At 41.6% G+C, this 24,783-nt stretch overlaps 1 protein-coding gene and 1 long non-coding RNA gene across 11 annotated transcripts in view; both read left to right on the forward strand.

Moving 5' to 3' along the window:
* The first annotated feature begins 3,211 nt into the window (after window positions 1-3,211).
* On the forward strand, window positions 3,212-11,559 carry LOC115647576. The gene is made up of 3 exons (XR_003999354.1): window positions 3,212-3,266; window positions 10,843-10,996; window positions 11,408-11,559. It is a non-coding gene; the product is annotated as an uncharacterized LOC115647576 (long non-coding RNA).
* An 8,346-nt stretch (window positions 11,560-19,905) lies between these two features.
* The window catches only part of ENAH (ENAH actin regulator), a 182,279-nt gene continuing 177,401 nt past the window's right edge, over window positions 19,906-24,783 (forward strand). For all 10 annotated transcript variants that reach the window (XM_030557407.1, XM_030557408.1, XM_030557413.1 and 7 more), the window contains exon 1: window positions 19,906-20,152. In XM_030557407.1, coding sequence (XP_030413267.1) covers window positions 20,148-20,152 — 5 coding nt within the window. In that variant the 5' untranslated portion in view covers window positions 19,906-20,147. The remainder of the gene's footprint in view (window positions 20,153-24,783) is intronic.

A 24,783-nucleotide genomic window follows, 5' to 3' on the forward strand; every position in this document is an offset into this window, starting at 1 on the left:
GAAACTGTTGGGAGGCCCATGAAAGGTGGCAGTGATATAAATTGTGGGAAAGGTAGTTATGGAGCCCAATAACTTTTTTCACACTCCATTGCACACTGCACAAGGCCTTGGAGAATCAAAGACTCTGAGCCAGATTCTTATTCAAACTAAGGCCCCTTTGCACCAGCCTCTCAGCGTAAAGGGACTTTAAACTGGGTGTCAATTACAGAGTGTTGTAAAGGGGCCTTTCTATAAAAAGGAATATGGCCAGGTTTGTTTTATATTAAAGGAAAAAAAGAAGCATATTAATACAGGGCCAGATCCTCAACTGGTGTACAACCTACACCAGCTGAGGATCTGGTCCATTAAGTCTAGAAAAGCCAGTTACCAAAACTTGCACAGATTTTGGAGTGTGTAAAATGTACTTATGTGTCAAGAATCAGCCTATAATGTACTGAAATAATTTCTTTCTTAGAGCACAAGGCTTCCTGCCAAGATTTACCTGCAAATGACACATATGAAAAGTTTTACAGAACAAATGAATCCAAATGAATAAACAGAATTTCTGTGTGGCAGACTTTCATAGAGACTAATATCTTCATTGTCACATAGAAATCCAAGAACTGCCTCAGCCCTTGCTCAGGATTCCACATGCAGAAGGAGAGTAGAATATGGCTCTTGATAGCTAACACATTTTGCTTGTTACATTCACATATAAATCCAACTGGAATTTTGTGCATCTCCTTCAAAGTTCACAAAAGCAAAGGCTACAGAACATAATTTCTGTTTTTGAACCAAAAACAACAATTTATAAAGATTTTATTACCTGGTGTTACAAAAAGGACATTCCAAAAAGCCAAGCAAGTATCAGATCATGAAACATATATACACTAAGGAATGAGAAGTACTAAAGGGTATGAATGAACCAGGCCAAGTATTTAAAACCCAGCACCTCAGAGTACAGAAAGATTAATTGGAATAAATGACTAAATATGATCTGATCTATGTTTAAAGACTTTAACAGATGTTCAGTATTCTTTGGGCTTGCTCTTCATCTGTGCCACAACTCCACTACGTGCAGCAGAGGAGAATAATAGGCAAAGATAACTTTAAGCAAGTGTTGTGATCTAATCATCACAGTTGCCATGCCTGGTTCAGCCCCTGGCATAGCTTGGAGCAGCCTCAGGGCTGTTCTAAATTTCACCAAATTTGAACAGTCCCTGAAGGGCCATTCTGCAGCTTGGATCACCGGACTTCGTTAGGATTCCAGCCACATCCTTTTTCCCAACCATGCCCAAGATGTGCTACCTGCACCAGTTTGGGTGGGGACAAGCATGTGGTGGTTGGCATTTGCCTGAGCCAGAGAATTTTTCATTTAACTGATTAAGCCAGCTTTGTGCTATAAGAGTGATGCATAGCAGCTTTATTGGGCTGAGTGGCTGGCCCTTTATGTTTTAGAAACATAATATGGAACCATATATGTGAAGTCCACCTGTTCAAATATCTAATGATCTTGGAATTATGTCTCTGCTACAGGTTCAACTTCAAGATTAAAATAGTACCATATAAAACAGTTTTGTTCAAAACCAGTGTACATGGATATATGTTCCAAATACACACTCACTTACACTCTCTCTCTCTCTCTCTCTCTGTCACCTATTACCTTGACTGGGTGGGTGAGGTGGAGAACACATGCTGGATATAGCCCATAATATTTTAACAGGAGTACTTGTGGCACCTTAGATACTAACAAATTTATTTCAGCATAGCTTTCGTGAGCTACAGCTCACTTCTTCAAATGCATGAATGGAACACACATACAGGAAATATTTATACATACAGAGAACATGAAAAGGTGGAAGTATGCATACCAACAGGAAGAGTCTAATCAATTGAGATGAGCTGCTAGCAGCAGGAGAAAAAAAACTTTTGAAGTGATAATTAAGATGACCCATAGAAGGTGTGAGGAGAACTTAACACTGGGAAATAGATTCAATTAGTGTAATGACCCAACCATTCCCAGTCTGTTTAGGCCTGAGTTAATTGTATCTAATTTGCATATTAATTTGAGTTCAGCAGTCTCTCTTTGGAGTCTGTTTTTGAAGTTTTTTGGTTGCAAAATTGCCACCGTCAAGTCTGTCACTGAGTGGTTAGAGAGGCTGAAGTGTTCTCCCACTGGTTTGTGAATGTTATGATTCCTGATGTCAGATTTGTGTCCATTTATTCTTTTGCCATACAACATAAACACTGACCCAGGAACCTATCCTTGCAACAAAGCCCGATGCCAGCTCTGTCCACATATTTATTCAAGTGACACCATCATAGGACCTAATCACATCAGCCACGCCATTAGGGGCTCATTCACCTGCACATCTACCAACATGATATATGCCATCGTGTGCCAGCAATGCCCCTCTTCCATGTATATTGGCCAAAGTGGACAGTCTCTACGCAAAAGAATAAACGGACACAAATCTTTTATTAGATAATTTCTTTCTCTCCAACCCCAGATCCTGCTGCAAAGGGACATCCAAGGACCCCCACAGAGCATGGCTCCAAGCATTGCAAGGCCACAAATCCTGCCCCTTTCGCCCTGCACTCAGTGCTGCATTGGATCCACTGCATCTGGGGCCCTCTGTGGCTAAAGGGGTAGGATTTGTCCACAAAAATAGGTAAAAATATTAAGTACATCCTCTTGGCATTACAGGTCTGTTCATTTTAGGGATTATTTGATGTATACCCTGTAGCTATCAGATGCTAATGGTTATGGTTACAACCAACCTGATAAGCATCTGAGAGGTGACAGGCTGCTTATCTCAATCCTATAATTGTAGTATTTTTTTATAATAATTAATAATTTAAAACTATTCAAAGCTGTCACTTTTCTTCTGCCCTTCATCCTCTCCCCTCCCTCCCCCCAGGGTATTAACAATGAACCATTCATTCTTCGCTGATGAGAGTCATTCCACTGCACAAGGCAACCTCTATTCACAATTAGAGAGTTAGGAATATTCAGCCAGTCATCACATTTAAATAGATTGTCTGAACATCCCTCAGGGCTTTGTTATAAATCTCTCTCTTTCTTTGCTTCACACAACTATAATACCTAGTTTTTAAATATACAATATCTACAGACAACACACCTACTGGAATTGTTTTGGTGAAAAGTGAATTCAGGTGTGTATACAGAGGCATTGCAAAATTATTCTCTTTTCTTTAAAAGGCAAATCTCCATTAGCAGCATGGAGTTATGACACATTTAACAGTTCTGATTTCATCCACTTGAGGTAAGTGATATACATAATCAGTTCATTGTAATATTTACATTATGGGTGTAAGTGAATAAATCCTGGCTGGACTACATGATAAATGGAATAATAATATAGAAGTTTGTTTACAACAAACAGATAGGATTACAATATCAAGAAAAAAGATATCAGGCCTGCTTCTGCTCCACTAAGACCAATAGAAACAGTAGAAGGTCCATTACTATATTTCTGTAGTTATTTTATGAAAAATGGGAACTGAACTAATGGAGGAAGTATAGAATAAATTCTCAGTGGAGTTAATATTTCACTTCAAAGGTGGTTTAAATATGGAACCATATTCTTAAATGTGTGGAGGAAGTTCGATTGCAAGCTATTCATTATTTATTTTATAGAGTGTACCTTACTTTGGAATGTAATGTTAGTTATAGTAATGATAACAGCATGTGTTGGTGTTCTAAGATCTTGTGGAGTTCATTTCTCCTTGTACCTTTATATAGAAACATTAATTCACTTGGCAACATGTTTGTGATGCTACTTCTCAAACACTAAAAAAGGATATTTTTACAACTGCTGCTTTGTGTATTTTGGGTCTTATAGATTTATCATTTGCTAAATTTGAAATCCAAATTGTGGATTTGGCTATAGCTGTTGCCAAAAAGCAAATACTGCAGTGTTGGGAAGAAGTGAAGAGGCTATCATCATCTCCTTTATTCAGGCACTATTTTTATTTTAAGTTATTTCTAAATTTATAGTCCACAAACACTAACCAATGTCAGTAAAAGAGCTCTGTCTCTTTCACCAACAGAAGTTGGCTCAATAAAAGATATTACCTCACCCACCTTGTCCCTTTAGTAAAAGTATTTTCACCTACCCATGGTGTGGGGAGGGGGAGGAAAGAGAAGGATGTTCAAAAAGCTGATCTTGTTACCACTGAAATCAGGGTAGAAGCTTTCCCTGGGTCAACCAGTACATTTTTGCCTGGATTCTTTGGTCCACTAAGGCCACATTGCACAGTGCAAAATAGCTTTAAACCAATTGGAGATTTGGGGAGACTTACAGTTGGTAGAAGCAAAGTGGCCATTTCCTGTCCTGCTATCCTCTGATGTAAAGGAAAAGAGGGAGCATGGTAGACCTGAACCTCTGCTATACTTAATCCTCTCTTGCTGTAAGGGACCTTATGTGAGCAATGCCAGTAGCATAGGTTATAGCTGGACCCCTTATCCAGGGTGGCCTTATCTCAGGGAGCCACAATCATTCCTCCTGCAGTCATTCCTCTCCAATATATTTGACAGCATAGTGGAGGACCTTTATGTCTGGTTTGTCTTATCTATTTGAGGCCCACTCCTGTGAGGTACTGAGCATCCTCAACTCCCAAGAATTTCACTGGTGTACAAAGCCTGCAAAACCACACCTTTAGATGAAAGTCTTTGGGTCAGGGAGCATGTCTTCTTTTCTGTCATGCACAGCTCCAAGTGCACTGTTGGCACCAAATTAATAATGAAAATTAAACAATGGCCCAGATCCTTGACTGTGACTGAGGAGCATACAACCCAGCTCAAGAGGAAATGGGGCAAAAATGGCTTTAAACAGTTTTGCATTCCCACAGTACTGAACCAGCTGTATGCTGGACCAATTTCCTAGTGTAAGTTAGAGGAGCCAGGTACAATTTCTCCTAAAACATTAACAAAAAAGATTAATATAGCAAAGTACATAATGATGAAAAAGATTTTATTTGTAATGCATAAAAAGTGCACAGAGTGATGGTAAGTAAAACCATTAAGAGATGGGAGAGGAAAATGAGATGGAAAGTAAAAGATGAGGTTGATGATATCATACAGGGTCTACATTAAATGTCGCTCCAGAAACCACAAAAGAAGTTAAAAGTAACAATGCAGAGACTAGGCAGAGGTGAATGAAAGATAAGGGTTAACACAACAATCATAATATTTTTGGATGTCAGGGAAGCATTTGACATGGCACACAATAAATTGTATTTGGACGGTGCTTAAAGAGTGATTTTTGCCCCCACAAAGTAGCCCACAGCACAACGTAAAACCCTTAATGAGTAATAATCTGTAATTTGAATAATAATTTTGTGATAATCTGAGAAAACAAAAAATAAATCTCTTTACAAAACTGTTGAATTTTTTGGAAACAAAATTCCAAAATATTTGAGTCACTGCTGGGAATGTATTGGAGGGACACACTGCCCTGGTTTGTGGTTAGCTTTCTTGATTCTTCATAATGTGTGATAGGATGTAGAGGTGAAAAAAGGGTTAACCTCAGCTCATGTTTCCCTTTCTGTTACATAGGTGCTTGAATTAAGTCTATAGATTGTTTGCTTGGGTAACAGGAGAGAAAAATGCTCATGTTACAAAGATTGTGCTTCACACTCATGGGTTTTTTGACTGGGTTGAACCACATCCTGGCAAGTTTTCTGCTTCCTTTTCCTTTTCTGCTTATTTTTATTTTTAGTAAACGTTATCCCTTGAAGAAAAGACCTTGCTTACTGTTCCTGTATTTTTTTTTTCTGCTGAGTCATTCCACCTATCTATATAGTTGGCAATCTTCAAAAATGCTAAAATAACAGATTGTGACCCTCACAAGAACAAGGTTGAGGAGTACACATGTAATTTGAATAGAAAGCCTTTGACATGTACATTTAAATAGTTCTTTGTTTTGGTCACAAGCATTTCCTCTCAGGATGTGCTACTCAAACACAAGCAATGTGCTGACACATGGCAACCTGACATTAAAAGTGACTTAGAAAAATAACACTGACCAGCATATTTTCATTGTCTAAACTAAAGGTCAGATCTTCAACCTGTGTAACTTAGTTTAGCTCCATTGAATTGTACAGAGCTACATCACTTTAATGGTCTAGCCCTGAGTGAAATAGATAAATGAGCATCATCATTGGTAGTAATAAATTATATTATTTAAATTATTTCTGTTTTGATCATGTAATGCGTTAATACAGGCACGGGGACACAGCTATGCTCTTTTGCCTTGGCCTATATTCTTAGAACAAACTCCTTCTTTTCATGGGTTAAACATCTGTCTTCTCCGTCAAATCACTCCTTTAATTTAATTTCTTTCACCTAGCTTTCCATCACAGAACTTCTTAGGTTCTGTCTGTTTTATAAATGTTGTTTTCTTTCCATGTAATACCTCTACAGAAAATAATCAAATGTCTCCCCTTACCCTCCCCCAAAAAATTCCTAAACAGATTTAAAAAAAAATCAGCCTTCAAAAAAATCACAAAAGAAGAGAAAATAAACCTTTTCGCCACCTCCAGAAATCTCTGACTGAGTGCTGTTTGCAGTGTACTGAAGAAGGCTGAAGTGACCTTGAATGAATACTGCTGCCCTAGGACCGTTGGAACAGTGAGACACGTATCTTATAAGATCTATTCTTAGCCACATTTTTTCTTAAATACACACAAACCTGTGATGGGGTGTTCATCCCACACTTGCCCTGAAGGACTTAATATAGGCTAAGAAGGGGGCCAGTTAACCAAACAGGCCATAGGTGAGAGGAATCGGGTGGTGTAATTAATCCCTGAACTGAATAAAGAGGGAGCCCAGCTGAGGAGAAATGAGCTGGGCTGGGTTTGTAAAGACAGGAAGTTAAGAGCAGAGGGGAGACTGTAAAAAAGTAGTCTGTGTTCACTCCTGGGGAGAAGGGAGGTGTGTTTGGGGACTACAGAGCTAGATAGACTACAGTTACTCCTGGGAGTGGGCAGTGTTGGGGCTGGCAAACCCAGAGAAAGGGCGGGGAGCCAGAAGGTTAGGAAAGGCTCAGAGAAAATGCGGTAAGGTCTGTCTGGAACGGAGCAGACCTTAGCTGCAGATTAGAAGATCCTTGAGCTGGAATCTGGAGCAGAGAGTGGTCTTGGGTTCCCCTGCCTGCCATTGAAGAAGTGGCACCAGCTGACCAGTGAATCAGAAGATTGCCTGAGCATGTTCATAAGAAGACTTTGCTATTCTGGAAGGGGAGGACATGTGTGACTTGGCTGGAGGGTTAAACCACAAATACTGAGTATCTTGCCTTGCTGAGAACCAGGAAGAAAAGGCAGAGTGTGCAGCAAGAGGCGGAGAGGAGCCATCAGACCTGGAACCAGGTAAACCCCAGAGTGATCAAGAGGAGGTGCACTAGCGGTGGGAAGACCCTGTGACAGTCCCAAAGTAACAAATATTTCAAAATGGAAAATTATTTCAGAGAAAATGAGGGGAAATTTCACTGAAAGACTCAGGATTCCTTTGATGCATTCAGACCCAATTATTGATGCCTCCAAGCATGAATCATGCATCCCCCTCATGACCCTATATGGAAGGTGGCCCACACTATTATGAGACTGACTCAGTTGGGTCTGCTCACAGACAGCCCTCAGGAGTAGACTGCCAAATTTCCTGTAGCTAACTGATATTAAATAGAACCACTCAGTCTTCAAACAGGCCATGTCTCTAGTATCCAATAAGCTCCCAGGAGTCAGACTGAGTGAAGAGAAGGCGTGGCACTCAACTCAGATTGAAATATCTTAGCCTTCTGGTAACATCTAGATCTCAAACCTCAGACATAGCAGAGAAGCACAACTCTGGAGAGGGAGGCAAAGGTGACTTTAAGCCATCTTGAAGTCCTCTGATCCTGGGGATGCTGAGCACCAATCTAATCCCTTGACATCAAATCCAGCAGCCTGAAGGCTGTTCTAATTTGTAAGCTGTTAATTGCCCCAAGATAGCTATATGGCACTCAGGGATTGTTGGGGCCTGGGCAGGCTTCTGTCGCATCCTTTTTTCCCCCTGGCCAGAACCTTGTGTTGTCCACAGGAACTTGGGTCTAGGGGTGATGTAGGAGGTATTGGCACAAATTCTATGCTACAAGTAGATCCCTCTACACAGAGGGATGACCCTAATATCTGAGGATTATCTCTCTAGTGTATATATAGGCAAAGTCTGAGGCATAATATATTTTTATACTAATTTCAGTAGCAGATACTTATATACTGGTAACATGATATATACCTATTTCCCCCACCCTCCAATAAACTACTTTAATTCCTTTATTATAGCACCTTTAAAGGTGACCTGCAAAGGAAAAGTCAATTAACTAGTCAACTGTAATTTATTTTAACCCTGTATTAATCTGTCTAGTTTTTCCTGCATATGGCTGCTAATGACTCCTTCCAGGATTGTTATGTTACATCTTAATCCAGGTGCTTTTTGGGCTTGGTTATTTTGACAATGCTGACCCCCAGAATAACTCTGAATTTGGTGACCTCTGTGAGTCCAAGATGTGAAATGATTTTTCTAGCACTGTTACAGAGCCTGTTGCACCTCACTCTGTCTTGAGGAATCAATCTTTCACCTTTTTCTCTTGTATTAACAGGAATCTGGGTTGTTTAGGTATTTCAAGTAATCTTAATTTATTTCTGTAGTATCTCTTGCTGTTCATTTCCACAATATGTTAACCCTTCTCCAGTATAAAACATAATACCTATTTTTAAAAGGGTGAACAAAGAACACCTTTGAAATTGTAGACCAGTCAGCCTAACTGCGATACCTGGAAAGACAGTGGAACAAATTATTAAACAATCACTTTGTAAGCACCTAGGGAATAATAGTTACATGGAATAGCCAACATTGATTTTTCAAGAACAAATAGCCAAAACAGCGTAATTCCCTTCTTTGACAGGGTTACTGGCCTAGTGGATGGGAGGAAGTAGTAAATGTGATATCTTGATTTTAATAAAGCTTTTGACACAGTCACATGATTTTCTTATAATTAAACTAGGGAAAAGTAGTTTAGATTAAATTTACTATTTAGTGGTGCAAAATTGGTTGGAAAAACCTTATCAATGATTCACTGTAAAACTGGGAGAACATATCTAGTAGGGTCCTGCAGGGGTTTGTCATGGGTTTGATATTAGTCAATATCTTCATTAATTACATGGAGAGTATGCTTATAAAATTTGCAGATGACACCAAGGTAGGAGGGCTTCTTATTGCTTTAGAGGACAGGATTAGAATTCAAAATGACCATGACAAATTAGAGAATTGGTCTTAAATCAACAAGATGAAATTCACTTAAGACAAATGCAAAGTACTACATGTAAGAAGGAAAAATTGAATACACAACTACAAAATGGGGAATAACCTGGCTAGGCAGTAGTACAAGAGAAAAGGATCTGAAGTTTATAGTGGATCACAAATTGAATATGAGTCTACATTGTGATGCAGTTGCAAAAAAGGATAATATCAGTCTAGTGTGTATTAACATGAGTGTTATATGTAAGACCTGGGAGGTAACTGTCCTGCTCTGCTTGGCACTGGTGTGGCCTCAGCTGGAGTAACACATCATTTTGGGCGCCACATTTTTTTGAATGATGTGGACACATTGGAGAGAGTTCGGGGAGAGCAATACAAATGATTATAGACTTAGAAAACCTGTCCTATGAAGAAAGGTAAAAAAACCTGGGTATGTTTACTCTTGAGAAAAGAAGACTGAGGGGGCACTCTGCAACAAGGGAGATTTAGGTTAGATATTAGGAAAAAAACTTTCTAACACTAAGGATGGTTAAGCACTGGAATAGGTTACCAAGAGAGGTTGTGGAATCCTCATCATTGGAGGTTTAAGAATAGGTACAATAAACACCTGTTGGGAATGGTCTAGGTTTACCTGGTTCCACCTCAGTGAGATGATGGACTAGATGACCTCTCAAGGTCCCTTCCAGGTCTATATTCTGTTCTATATGATTGTAGCCCTACTGTGCAAATAACTTTTGCTGGCTTCTGGCTGTGCCATCCCTTCTCAGGTGGACTGGCTGTTTAGATGCCCTTTTGAATAGTAGTTTTATATATCATCATCATCATCATCATGATGGCAGATCCCAAAGGGATGTGGCCTTGTTGCAATTCAAGCACCATCCAGATCAATCTCTGGCAAGGTGGTCTGGTTGGATATTTGGTTTGCATCCATCTCTGGTAAACCTTTCATGCCACTGAAGGTTTTGATGCCAACATTATCACCGCTTTATAGTGGCATTCCTTTGTACACATTCTTTTAATTTGTTGGTCTTCCCATTCTAATGAGTCTGTACTGATAAAGCTGCTGAAACCAAACCACCACTGATGGACGTAGTTGCTGTGATATAGAGCAACTGACACAATGACAATGAGAATTTAAAAGCTTAATTCAGTGTTCTTCAGCTTTCCTCGGTGCCTATATTTTGCTGCTGTACAACAGAGTCGGTATAACTGGTTCTATAGACCCAGTGCTTCATAGCAAACATTGTCACAACATCTCTACAGAGGCAACTGAAGGGCCCAAAACATGGCAGCAGTGTACACATCTTCCAAGCATCTTCCAGCACTGTTTATGACACTACTGACCTGAAAGTTGTCACCTGCTCAATATTCTGTCTGGGCAGATTAATACTGAGCAGGTTGTAATCTGGAGCTGGAGGCTGTTTGATGATAATGGCCAGCAATTTAGTCTTCTCTGGATGATGATCATAGTGGTCCCTTTTGGCCTTGGAATCTATGAATCTGGCATTGACTGAACCACTTTGTTTTGTTTTGTTTTTCCGTTACAGAACTCTTGTCACTATCTTCCCAGGGATGCCAAGTCACTTCATCAGATATGACAAACTTGCTTGATGCACTGAATCAGAGGCCTGATGGAAGTCTATATAAAGTGCTGCTCTTGGCTTATGAAATGCAGCCATCTTCTCAAAAAGCTGTCTCAAGGTAAAGATCTGGTTGACAGTGGAATGGCCAGGTCTAAAGTTGCCCTGAGTATCCTGGCTTTTGCCATGAAGGGCATTGTTAACTCAGGACATTGACATGGAAACAAAGACTTCCCCTGGGATTGACAACAGTGTAATACTTCTATAGTTGCTGCATTTGGCCTTATTGCCCTTTTTGAACAGAGGTAGAACAACAACCTTCTCCCAGAAGACTGTGGGGAGCCAACAGAAGTCTTCCAAGATTCCCTCAGTATAGCCCATCTATCAGAGCTTATCTAAAATAATTACAAAGACCACAACCAAAACAACTGATTTTTATTAACTAGGGAATTAGGAATAGGATAAACAAAAGGAATGGGAGAGAAGATTAATAATACTGAACAGATTTATAACCATGTACTCTTTCAACCAGTAATTACAAAAGGGGTTAAGTGATGACTGCTCCTTATACCCTGTTCAGATGCTGCTGCTGAGACCAGGACTCGATAGATGACAATGACCCACCGGACCACGATCACCCACTGGAACAGCTACTGCAGCAGAGAATGGCGATGAACGATGATGAAGAATCAGGTAAGAGGCCTAACTAACTTCCCACCCTAACCCCCTTGTGACATCCTGTCTGTTTGTAAGAGTCCTAACCATTCGAGGTAAAACCCCGTGGATGGATGAATGCTTTCCTTAAAATAATAAACCCCAACAATAAACTAGATCTTTTTCCATTCAGAGATGAGATGTTTTCTAGGTGGATAACTGGTGTTTGACCCGCTTCCCTTCTTTCCAAGGAAAGAGCGGAAGAGAGATGGAACTTTCCTGCTCTTTCCCAGCCTATATAATCCCCCCCGTTGCCTAACAACAAGCCACTAGATTTCCCGCCCTTTCTTTCCTGAAGGGAACAAGAAGGCTGTCTAACAAGGCGGACTGCTTGTTCTTTACAAACCAAAATGGCAAACAATAAATGGACCCATATAAACACCACCACCAAGTATCAGGTCATAATTTGAGTAAGGTGGAACTCACAGTGGCTGTACTGGAACTTCCAGCCCCTCTTCAAATGGAAGAGGGACTGCAGGAAATGGACAGTTGAGGAACATCTTGAAATGATCGTCTCACTGATACAATTGGTCCTTCAGATTTGGGCTGATGTTGCCATCTCCGTTCCATGTTGAATAAGCTGGTGGCACTTCTCTTCGCAAACACTGCATAGTTGAGTAAAGGATGTGAAGATTGTGCCTAGCAGCATCTTGTTTTTAAATGGCTGCCTTAGTCAGCCCAGGATTCCCCCCTCACCCTTTTTTTTGTAAACATAAAACTTGATGTTCTGAAATTGAACCCATTTAGCCTTTGCTTTTGCTCTTGACAAATGTGTCTCTGAAGACTCAGACTGTACCCCTCACTTTTTTTTTCTCAGCTTCAACCATTGTATCTGTCTCTTCGCTGATCCTTGGGTGACATTAGAAGGGCAAAGGCCCCAGAGCTGAGCTGGCAGCAATCAGCCCTGATGACTTGAAACACCATTCCTCATCAGATGACGGGGGGACGGGGGGACGGGGTGTGAGATTTCAGTCTCTAATGCTTTGATGGCCCTAAGGAGTTCAGAACAGAGTTGGTTGTAAGAAGAGCTTTTGGTTGAATCAGACTAATTTCAGCCTAACAACTTTTTTTTTTTCTTTCAAAGTAGGAGGCACATTTTTGTCTCTGCGAACCCATACATCAGTGACTGTTGATCACCAGTGATTGTTAACAAGGACATGATCAATAACAGTCCTAGTGAAACCAACTGGGCTGTACCTGCTCTGTTTGTGAAGAGTGAATCAGCAATCACCATGTTATTGGCAGCTGCAAATTCTATCAGTTGTTGCCCATTTCTGTTCTTCTGCTGGATACTAAACTTCCTGAGAGTACTTTCACAGGTCACTATACTTTTCTACTTGTGCATTAAAGTTGCCCAGGATCATGATGACATCTCTTCTCAGAGTTTCATTATGGCTTGATTGCAGTTGTTGGTAAAAAATATCTGCAGCTATGTTATAGGCCTTGGTTGGACCATACATGGTAATGATGGTAAGATGTCCGCAGCTATTATGGAATCGGATACTGAAAAGTCATTTCTTAATCACCTCCATTCCCTACACTGCCTGCTGGGCAATGGGTGAAAGTACAATGGCCACTCCTTGCTGGAAAACCCGTCAAGATGGCCTGAGAACAAAAACTTATAATCCTCAACTTTCTTTTCACCACTCCTGGCCAGTGTAGTTTAGATACAATACAGATATCAATGTTCAGACTTTTCAATTACTTGATTTAACTGTTTCAGAAATGTGTTTTGATGTTCCAGACACCAATTTTACATTTACCACCAATATGCAGGATCCTGGAATAGCCCTTTTGCAAGGTTTCTTTGGTCATTTTTGCATAAATGGCAGGTTGATTCAGGATAGTTGACCAGATTGTTGCAGGTGGTTGGCTTTGGTGTTAAACACTCTCAACAAACTGGGGTGTCTCATAGTCAAATTTTGTTTAATTTATCTTTCATTTGGTTTTATTAGCAAATTCTGTTTTTTCCTCTAGTTTTGGAATAACTGTGCTCCTGTAGAAAGCAACATCCTTGTTAATTTGCCCATTACCAGCTGTGAAAGTAATGCCATTCCTTCTCCTGGTATAGTCTTAAATCCAGTGCAACTAGAAGCAGATCCTTATTGTTATGATTGTCTGACTTCAAGAGACTTTTCACTGTCTGTCTGAATAGCTCTCTCAGCCATCCTGTTGCTCTGAGGATATTTTGGTGATAATGTGATAATCTCAAATCGTAGTAAAAGCAGCAAAGAATCCTGTGGCACCTTATAGACTAACAGATGTTTTGGAGCATGAGCTTTCGTGGGTGAATACCCATTTCCTCAGATGCATGTAATGGAAATATCCAGGGGCAGGTATATATATGTGTGCTAGCAAGCAAGCTAGAGATAACGAGGTCAGTTCAGTCAGGGAGGATGAGGCCCTGTTCTAGCAGTTGAGGTGTGAAAACCAAGAGAGGAGAAACTGGTTCTGTAATTGGCAAGCCATTCACAGTCTTTGTTCAATCCTGAGCTGATGGTGTCAAATTTGCAGATGAACTGAAGCTCAGCAGTTTCTCTTTGAAGTCTGGTCCTGAAGTTTTTTTGCTGCAAGATGGCCACCTTAAGGTCTGCTATAGTGTGGCCAGGGAGGTTGAAGTGCTCTCCTACAGGTTTTGTATATTGCCATTCCTAATGTCTGATTTGTGTCCATTTATCCTTTTCCGTAGAGACTGTCCAGTTTGGCCGATGTACATAGCAGAGGGGCATTGCTGGCATATGATGGCTTATATTACATTGGTGGATGTGCAGGTGAATGAACCAGTGATGGTGTGGCTGATCTGGTTAGGTCCTGTGATGGTGTCGCTGGTGTAGATATGTGGGCAGAGTTGGCATCGAGGTTTGTTGCATGGATTGGTTCCTGAGCTAGAGTTATTATGGTGTGGTGTGCAGTTACTGGTGAGAATATGTTTCAGGTTGGCAGGTTGTCTGTGGGCAAGGATTGGCCTGCCACCCAAGGCCTGTGAAAGTGTGGGATCATTGTCCAGGATGGGTTGTAGATCCTTGATGATGCGTTGGAGGGGTTTTAGCTGGGGGCTGTATGTGATGGCCAGTGGAGTCCTGCTGGTTTCTCTCTTGGGTTTGTCTTGCAGTAGGAGGCTTCTGGGTACACGTCTGGCTCTATTGATCTGTTTCCTTATTTCCTCATGCGGGTATTGTAGTTTTGAGAATGCTTGGTGGAGATTGTGTAGGTGTTGGTCTCTATCTGAGGGGTTAGAGCAGATGCGGTTGTACCTCAGTGCTTGGCTGTAGACAATGGATCGTGTGATGTGCCCGGGATGGAAGCTGGAGGCATGAAGGTAGGCATAGCGGTCGGTGGGTTTTCGATATAGGGTGGTGTTAATGTGACCATCACTTATTTGCACCGTGGTGTCAAGAAAGTGGACCTCCCGTGTAGATTGGTCCAGGCTGAGGTTGATGGTGGGGTGGAAGCTGTTGAAATCATGGTGGAATTTTTCCAGAGTCTCCTTCCCATGGGTCCAGATGATGAAGATGTCATCAATGTAGCGTAGATAGAGAAGGGGTGTGAGTGGACGAGAGCTGAGGAAGCGTTGTTCCAGGTCGGCCATGAAGATATTGGCATATTGTGGGGCCATGCGGGTGCCCATAGCAGTGCCACTGATCTGGAGATATATATTGTCATCAAATTTGAAATAGTTGTGTGTAAGTATAAAGGCACAGAGCTCAGCAGCCAGTTGTGCTGTGGCATCATCAGGGATGGTGTTCTTGACAGCTTGTATTCCATCTGTGTGTGGGATGTTTGTGTAGAGAGCCTCTACATCCATGGTGGCTAGGATGGTGTTTTCTGGGAGGTCACCAATGCATTGTAGTTTCCTCAGGAAATCAGTGGTGTCGCGGAGATAGCTGGGAGTGCTGGTGGCATAGGGTCTGAGTAGAGAGTCCATATATCCAGACAGTCCTTCAGTGAGAGTGCCAATGCCCGAGATGATGGGGCGTCCAGGATTTCCGGGTTTGTGGATCTTGGGTAGTAGATAGAATAACCCTGGTCGGGGCTCTAGGGGTATGTTGATTTCTTCTGGTGTTAGTGTAGGGAGTGTCCTGAGTAGATGCTGTAGTTTCTTAGTGTATTCCTCAGTGGGATCTGAGGGAAGTGGCCTGTAGAATTTGGTATTGGAGAGTTGTCTGGCTGCCTCCTGGAACAACGCTTCCTCAGCTCTCGTCCACTCAAACCCCTTCTCTATCTACGCTACATTGATGACATCTTCATCATCTGGACCCATGGGAAGGAGACTCTGGAAAAATTCCACCATGATTTCAACAGCTTCCACCTCACCATCAACCTCAGCCTGGACCAATCTACACGGGAGGTCCACTTTCTTGACACCACGGTGCAAATAAGTGATGGTCACATTAACACCACCCTATATCGAAAACCCACCGACCGCTATGCCTACCTTCATGCCTCCAGCTTCCATCCCGGGCACATCACACGATCCATTGTCTACAGCCAAGCACTGAGGTACAACCGCATCTGCTCTAACCCCTCAGATAGAGACCAACACCTACACAATCTCCACCAAGCATTCTCAAAACTACAATACCCGCATGAGGAAATAAGGAAACAGATCAACAGAGCCAGACGTGTACCCAGAAGCCTCCTACTGCAAGACAAACCCAAGAGAGAAACCAACAGGACTCCACTGGCCATCACATACAGCCCCCAGCTAAAACCCCTCCAACGCATCATCAAGGATCTACAACCCATCCTGGACAATGATCCCACACTTTCACAGGCCTTGGGTGGCAGGCCAATCCTTGCCCACAGACAACCTGCCAACCTGAAACATATTCTCACCAGTAACTGCACACCACACCATAATAACTCTAGCTCAGGAACCAATCCATGCAACAAACCTCGATGCCAACTCTGCCCACATATCTACACCAGCGACACCATCACAGGACCTAACCAGATCAGCCACACCATCACTGGTTCATTCACCTGCACATCCACCAATGTAATATACGCCATCATATGCCAGCAATGCCCCTCTGCTATGTACATCGGCCAAACTGGACAGTCTCTACGGAAAAGGATAAATGGACACAAATCAGACATTAGGAATGGCAATATACAAAAACCTGTAGGAGAGCACTTCAACCTCCCTGGCCACACTATAGCAGACCTTAAGGTGGCCATCCTGCAGCAAAAAAACTTCAGGACCAGACTTCAAAGAGAAACTGCTGAGCTTCAGTTCATCTGCAAATTTGACACCATCAGCTCAGGATTGAACAAAGACTGTGAATGGCTTGCCAATTACAGAACCAGTTTCTCCTCTCTTGGTTTTCACACCTCAACTGCTAGAACAGGGCCTCATCCTCCCTGATTGAACTGACCTCGTTATCTCTAGCTTGCTTGCTAGCACACATATATATACCTGCCCCTGGATATTTCCATTACATGCATCTGAGGAAGTGGGTATTCACCCACAAAAGCTCATGCTCCACAACGTCTGTTAGTCTATAAGGTGCCACAGGATTCTTTGCTGCTTTTACAGATCCAGACTAACACGGCTACCCTCTGATACTCAAATCGTAGTGAATTCTTTAATGTATTTGACTATTGGGGTCCATTATCAGCCATCAGAACCTGTAGTATTTCATGCCTTGCAAACTGTGATTTTTTTTAGTATAGGTGATCTCCATTCTACTGCTTGTGTTTGTATTGTATCAACCAGGTACTAACAAACTTCAACAGGACTTTATTTTTAGAGTGGAAACCTCTTTACCATGCTGCTGCTGCACCCTCTGTAACTCTCACTCTGCCTCCAACTCCTCTGCCCTCCTTCTTGTTTCCTGTCCTTTCAGACTCCCAACAGCCAATGCTCCCAGTTTGAATAATCACAAGCAACATCTAAACACCACAGTTTGTTAGTTTTGAAAGCTTCATGCATTTAGAGCAGTAATCAAAGAACAGTAAACAGATTTCTTTGTCAGATTCAAATTAGTCCATTTTTTTTTTTTAGTCAGTGTTTACATTGTGGCCAAAGTTACCTAGCTGTTGGGAAGGATATTTGATACTTGTTTGTCTTCTGATTACTCAGTTGCACTTTGTGATTCACCTCTACAATAACATTTTCATTTACATAATCTTCATGCCAACAGAAGTATAATAATTTTCCTTCCACATACATGGTCACAAGCTTCAGTTTCAGATCTTCTTTCCTTTTCTTAATCTATTTTATAACAGATGGTCAATATATTTCTTCACTATCTCCCCTCTTACTCTGCCTCTGGACTAGTTATTTGACTATGGATGAATCTGTTTAAGAAATGGTGCTGTCCAGTGAAGAGGTGGCTGTATAATATGAAATAAATGTGACTTAAATGCTTTCAAGTGAATTAAAGTAAATATCAATTATGTGAAATGAAAACAGAAATGTATAGAGTGACCATGATATATGTAATTTTTAAAGAAATGTTTCCTCTAAATTTTTCCTAATCTAAAAATTAGAGAAACTGGTGTGGTTTTGTTTTGTTTTTGTTTTTTGGAAGGGGAAGAAAAGAAAACCATCACCCACACCCTGTGGCTAGAAAACAGTAAAGGTATTAATATGCCTGCAGATACCTGAGATGGGAGATAATGGGTATTCAGTGATTGACAGAAATTGGCTGAAAAAGAATTGACAGAAGTTCTGTATACCATGTGTTTTTTAGCGTAAACATGTGGTTACTAAAAGATGTAACAGAAATGTTCATGAGACTGAAATAATATTCCCAGTTTTCTAAAATCACATCCTGCACCTTATGCTCATGGGAGCATAGAAAGGTAATTAGAAGAATTACAAAAGCATGGAATAATTAAACCTGTAGGTTTAATTTAGTAGGCTGCCCTGATTGTACACATTCCTGAAAAATGAAGGGCCCAATTCTACAACTTTATTTATAGTGCCTATAGGACTACGTAACGTGGAGTAAAAGATTACTCAGCATAAGAAAAGGTGGCTGAATCAAGCCTTAAGTGGAGAAAGTATTGAGGAAAGAATTTGGTATAGTAACAAGGGTTATCAGTTTTGGTTGGACAAATTCCTTGAGATTTCATCAGTTGACATAATCTTTAATGCCTGGAGCCTCCAGGACTACCCCGGAGGGATGGAAACCCTAATAATGACGTGCAAGACTGGTTCAATCAAATTTGCAGTGTCTAAGGGGGCTTTGCAAAGTCATTGGATTGGGCCCCCTTAGCTGTAAAGAAGACTCTGCAAATGTAATTGACTGCCCTCTACTTTCCCTAAATCCTTATGCTATGCCATGTGTGATAGGCAAGAAACAATTCCATGGATTTCAGGGAGGAGGGAGTTAAAATTAATTATTCCCTTTCTTAGTTGTGGCTGAGCTAAGCTTGAGTGCACCTCAGGAGTTGTGGAAGTGACCACATGGACTGATCCAGTCATTGTCTGAGGGCTGCTCTAATTTATATTCAGCTGTAATAGCCCTCTAAGAAGGTAGTGTTGGTCCCCTGACCCTACCCCTACCTGGGGCAATTGCAAGAAAAGGAGATAGAGCTCTCTGGTGGGATGTATATAATCCAGGAACTTCCCATAGTGCCAGTTCACTGGGCTTTATGGCACTTTGCATTGGCAGAGCTGGCATAAAGAGGCCACCAAAGAATCTCCAAGGGGAACTAATGTATCCACAACTGGTAAAAAACTCAGCGGTATTCAGGGAACATGCAGATGCACACCGCAGATTCACAGGGACCAGCGGAGTGATGAATTATAATGCATGTGTGTAGGAGAAAAAGTAGAGCATTGATCATTGGATTGCAGGGCAGGTGGGCGACAGAACCAGAGAAATCAATTAATGCAATACACATGTGCAGAGAAACCACCACAGTATTCACCAGTAGTGAATGCAGTGATGTATAGAAAGGGCTGTAAGAAGATGCAACAGTATATGCAATGCAGTTGTGCAGAGAAATCGCCTGGGGTTTGAACAGTAAGCGTAGGAGGCAGCTATAGAGGGAGAGTACCGAGTGGTCACATACAATACAGGAACTTCTGTTTTGCGGAGAAGCCACTGGAGGATCCCGCAATACCGCATGGAGTGCTTGAGGGCACAGGAACCCCAACGCTAAACACGTGTGCAGAGGGACCACTACTCCCCGCTAGGGGTCGCCAAAGCACATTAACCCCTTTTGTTTTCCCCGCACTTGCTTCACATCCCTTCTCTCCCCCCCAGTAAAATCCGCACGGAACGCAGACAAGTAGTGGGCGTGGCGTCTCCGCTCCGCCCACCGCGTCCCTTACGTGCGGCCGTGCCCCCCTTCCCCCCCAAGCAAGCCGGTGTCTCGAGACGCCCGCGCGCTGGTGCAGGCGCTCCCGTCCCTTCCACTTTCCCCTACTCCGCAGTTGGTTTGTTCCTTCTCGTTCCCCTCACCCCCGGCTCGCCGCTGTGGTCGGGTCTGGCCCGACCCGGCGGCTGAACGGAGAATTCGCTCGCACTCAGGGACTCGCTGCCCATTGAAGTACGGCTCGAGAGGAGGCGGGAGAGTGGCTCCCCGGCCCGGGCAGCACCATGAGGTGAGCGATCGCCCCACCCCCGCACCGTGGTGTTTGCAGGGGGTGCGCTGTGGGGCTCTCCGGTGGGAGGAGGCCCGAGAAGGGGGGCAGCCCGCGGGGCTATGGGGAAGGGGTGGGCGTTGTTCCAGGGGCGGGTTTCCCTGCGCCGCTGGCTTGTTGCTCTGTGAAAACACGCTGGGGGCCGTTGGTTCTCAGCCGTTGTGTCTGTTCCCCGGCAGGGGCGTTCGGGCGCCGGCCCGGCTCCGCAGGGATAATGGCCAACCCGCCCGGCGCCTTGGGGAGCGAGCGGGCCGGGCGCGGCTGTCCGTAAATAGAGAGAGTCCCCGTGATTTGTGTGGCGCCAGGGGCCGGCTCGTGAGCTCCTGGCGCGTCCTTTTTGGGGGGCTTGAGGCTACTCGCGATCCCATGCCCAAGGCGGGGAGGGAGAAGCGCTGCCCTTTTATCGGCGTGTGTTGCATTGCAGCAGCTGGGTTTTTCCCGGTGTAATCAATAGAGGCAACCCCCCTCCCCCCCCGCAGTGGTGAATCTATCGTTTTTAGGATTTGTTAGTTCAGATGCAAACATCGAGCCATACATTAGTCATTCCCTTTTTTGGAGTGTGTGTCCATTTGTCTACGAGACTGAACCTTTTATGTGGTCGTATTTGCTTGGAGATTATTTTCCACCCCCTCCAGCCGTTTCGTGCCTGTTCTGTGTCCATAAGCTCTCTTTAGATTGGTGCAAGACTTCGTGAGAAATGTGACTTGGTAGACTGAATGCTGGTGTATTTGGAGATGCACTATTGTGATCCATATAGGCCTACCCATTAGGTTAAACAGTTGGGGGGAGGGGGTGCTGTAAATTGCCCTTCAAAGGTATTGTCTGTCTTGTAGTTAGATTTGAATCTTCTTTGTGTTAAAGATTAATGATAAGCAGTTGCCAAGTCCTTTAGAACACAACAGTAAGATTTACATGATATAATCTGCACATTCCTTTGCTGTGACAAAGTGTCAAGTCATAGGAATCCTTAAATTTGTGAAGAAGTTTCTATTTTAAACTTTTTTCTTAAGGTTTGTGGTTTTTTGTTTTCCCAAGGGCAAATATGCATGAAGGCTTAGCATATGGAGAGCTTGGTTCTTTTTTTCTTGCATTCTGTTCCTCAGGTGGCTTTATTATATTTTGTTTGTAGTTATTTATGCCTTAAATTGGTTTTTTTAGAGCTGTTATGATTTAAGATATAAATTACAAAATTTTTCTCTTATTTGTACAGCTATTTTTCACAAAGTGGCTAGTTTCTCAAGACTTGTAAAATATTCAGTTTATAGTAATTGCATATTTTGTGCATAGTAGTTTTGACTATTTTGATAATTTTAAAAGCCTAGTTTTCTATCTAATTTGCTGCATATTTTAGAGGTTAATTTGTTTAGGCAGTTTTGAGACCATCATTTTACTTAGGCCATGTCTGCACAAAAAAAGGTTTGTTGGTATAGTTATACCAACTAGCTGTCCTATTGTAGATGCAGCTCTCTTTCGTCATTTTAGCTTGCACTGGTTCAGTGAGTGAAATAAGCTATACTGGCAAAAACATTTGTGTTAGTTTAGAAGTGTTACAAAAAATCATCCCCAACAACATTACCAGCAAAACATTCTAATGTAGACCTCCCCTTAGGCTGTCTAAGTAGAAGTTTGTATAATTAACTTTAAACTGTTTGTATATGTATACAGCGTCTAAGCAAAATGTCTTACATGTATGGTGAAATCTCTGTATTTATCTTTAAATACTAAATGCCAACTGTTTTTAAAGAGGGAAATTGTCTGAAATTAAAAGTTCATCGTGAATGATTGCTGATATTTTAAAGGAACCTCAAGAATTCAGGAATTGTGTAAATCCAAGTATTGCCCAAGCATGCAAATTATATCAGTTTAACTAGTTGTTAAACCAGTTTAGTTACATCAGTGTATTCCGCTTGTGTTGGACAGTGTTAAATTGAATCAGTTTCTCAATCGATTTAGTTAAATGGGTGCAACATGTATGTGTAGCCAAGACTTCAGTGAATGTGTTCTCTTAGGGCTTGTGTAAACTAGGATAAAAGGTGTATTTCTCAAACATGATAGTTAAAAGGCATTAATTAACTTGTCTTTACACAGTCTTATAGACAAGTATGTTATATCTTAAAACATGTTTTCTGATTAAGGTTAATCCTTCTGAGGACAGGAGGGGATGACAGGAGGAGCCTTTGCTTCAGTGTGACCACCTAATATGTCAAGCACAACTTAGCAGAGATAGGCCAAGTATTAAAACTTGGAAGCTAACACCTTTTAAAAATATTTTATCATAGTCTAGACAAACCTTTAGGTATAAATGATCGTAAACTAAGGTGTAGTTCTGAGATGGAGGCTCTCCTACTTTTCTATAGAAAATAAGCTCATAGCTTGATTTATAACAAGCAGACAATGTATACAATTGGCACTCTGACAGATATAAAAGGAATAGATGTGCGGAATCTTTCCATTGTATGCTGATATAGTTCAGAACAATTTTCTCTAACTTCAGTGTACACTTTTGTACTCTCAGGCGTGCGATAAGGCGCATACGGCAAAGTCATCAGAAAACTATTCTCCTTCCATCCCAATTCTGAAGTTATGCTGGACTGACTTATGAATGGCTGCTGCCATATTTGGGGTAGCTAGGTGGTTAGAAGTTAACATACAGTAGCTTTCCAATTTTTCCCTTATTAAATACAGCTTGCTGTAACTAACCAATTCTGAAATCTGTGCAATGTAATAGACAACACAATAGGTTATATATGTAAACATCAACAGTAAATACCAGACCGTGGCAATTAAATTTTCTAGTGGCTTGTTTGTAGCTGTCTGAACATTATATAACAACTATGTAGATCTTTGGTATTGAACACACACACTTCAGGTGAATTTTAAATCTTGAATTGCTCAGGAGTAAAGACAGGTTTCTGAAACAAAACTTGTTTTATTACAGGCACTTTATGCAGTAGGCTTGCTTTTTTTCCTCATGTTGGCAAGATAAACAGTTGATTCTTACATGTCTGTTGCTCTTTTTGCATTGTAACTGACAGAATAGGTGTTGGTCTGACAATAGTGTTACGTGAATGGACTAATCTCGTAATAGGTATCCAGAAATAGGTATACATGACTAGGGATTTCCATAGCCAATTGGAATGCTGAAAAAAGTGGCTGTTAAAATATCTTAGTTTAAGAATGCAATAATTTACAGTAATTGCATATCTTGCTAATTGCATGATGTAACTTTTGTTTTGATGATGGTGTGACTTATTGTGATATAATAGCAACAAAATTCTATTGAGCAGTACTCTGAATATCTGTATCTTAGTGGTTGATGACTGACATCTTTCTACAATTCATGAAGAGTAAATGTTCAAAATTTTCATTTTTAATTATGTTACCTTCTAATATGTTACTTTGTTTACAAGTGTCTGGGTCTGACCATCCCCCTTTATTATAGGTTATACTACATTTTTATAGCACTTGATTTCTAAATGGAGAAGTAACAGATCTGATCTTTCTAATTTAGTCCATTTCTTAGCAAGTTATATGGTTTCCTCATTCATGCTTTATTTAACTTTTTTATTTTGATTTCTTTAAAACAACCTTCCAAAATTCTACTTACCTTGGGTAAATAATTTCTCTCTGGGTAAATATTGTGGCAAATTGCTGGTACTGTTATGCTGGGTCTTGCGCTTTCTCCTCTTTGGGGAAGGTTCAGGGCACCATTGCTTGCCTTGGAACTGGTATTTTAATTACCCCACTAGTATCCTTGAGGAGGGGAGTGGAGAGGGAGGGATCTGGGCCCACCCTCTTCTCCAGGTCCCAACCCAGGGGCCCTGAGGTTTGTGGTGAACCACTTGAATTAGCAGTTCCTTCCCCTGGGCTACTTCCCTCTCCTGCCCTTCAGCTTGTGAAGGGACTTCTTGTCCTCCTTCTACACAAGTCAGGTGCCCCTTACCTAGGGTTTCTTTTGGATTTCTCAGCCCACCACAGCACTCCTCCAAACTTTTCTTTTGTCTCTCTTCAAGACTGTTCACTTCTTCAACTCCTTCAAACTGCTCTCTGCTCCAACTCCCACCCTGTCTGAAGCAGGGGGTTTTTATCACATGACTGACTGCTGGTGCTCTAATTGGCTTCAGGTGCTCTAGTTAATCTATAGCAAACCTTCCTCCCCTTGCAGGGAATAAGGCTCCCTGCGAACACTCTCCTGCTGCCCTCTGGCTACGCTGTATCACTAATTTTTATATATATATATATATATATATATATATATATATATATATATATATATATATATAAAAAGTCAGTTGAGCAGACTTTGGGTCTGGGTAAGTACGTTTTCTTGATATTTTAAAGGCTGCATTAAGATCCCATTTCATTAATAGAGTAGTGAATGAAATTATAAGAAAAAGTAGTTCCAAGCCAATAGTAGCAAAGCTAGCTTCATTAGGATATGGAATTCTTGAGGAATCTCAGGTGTCTCCTAGAGTTACTTCAAAAGGTGACACTACTCATGACAATAATACATTTATGGTAATTTAAATTAATATTGGTACGGTTGTCAAGCAGAAAGAGCCAGTAACTCAGGAATGAGAGAATAAGAAGGG

The sequence above is a fragment of the Gopherus evgoodei genome, chromosome 3, assembly GCF_007399415.2.
Source record: "Gopherus evgoodei ecotype Sinaloan lineage chromosome 3, rGopEvg1_v1.p, whole genome shotgun sequence".
NCBI classification, from domain to species: Eukaryota; Metazoa; Chordata; order Testudines; family Testudinidae; genus Gopherus; species Gopherus evgoodei.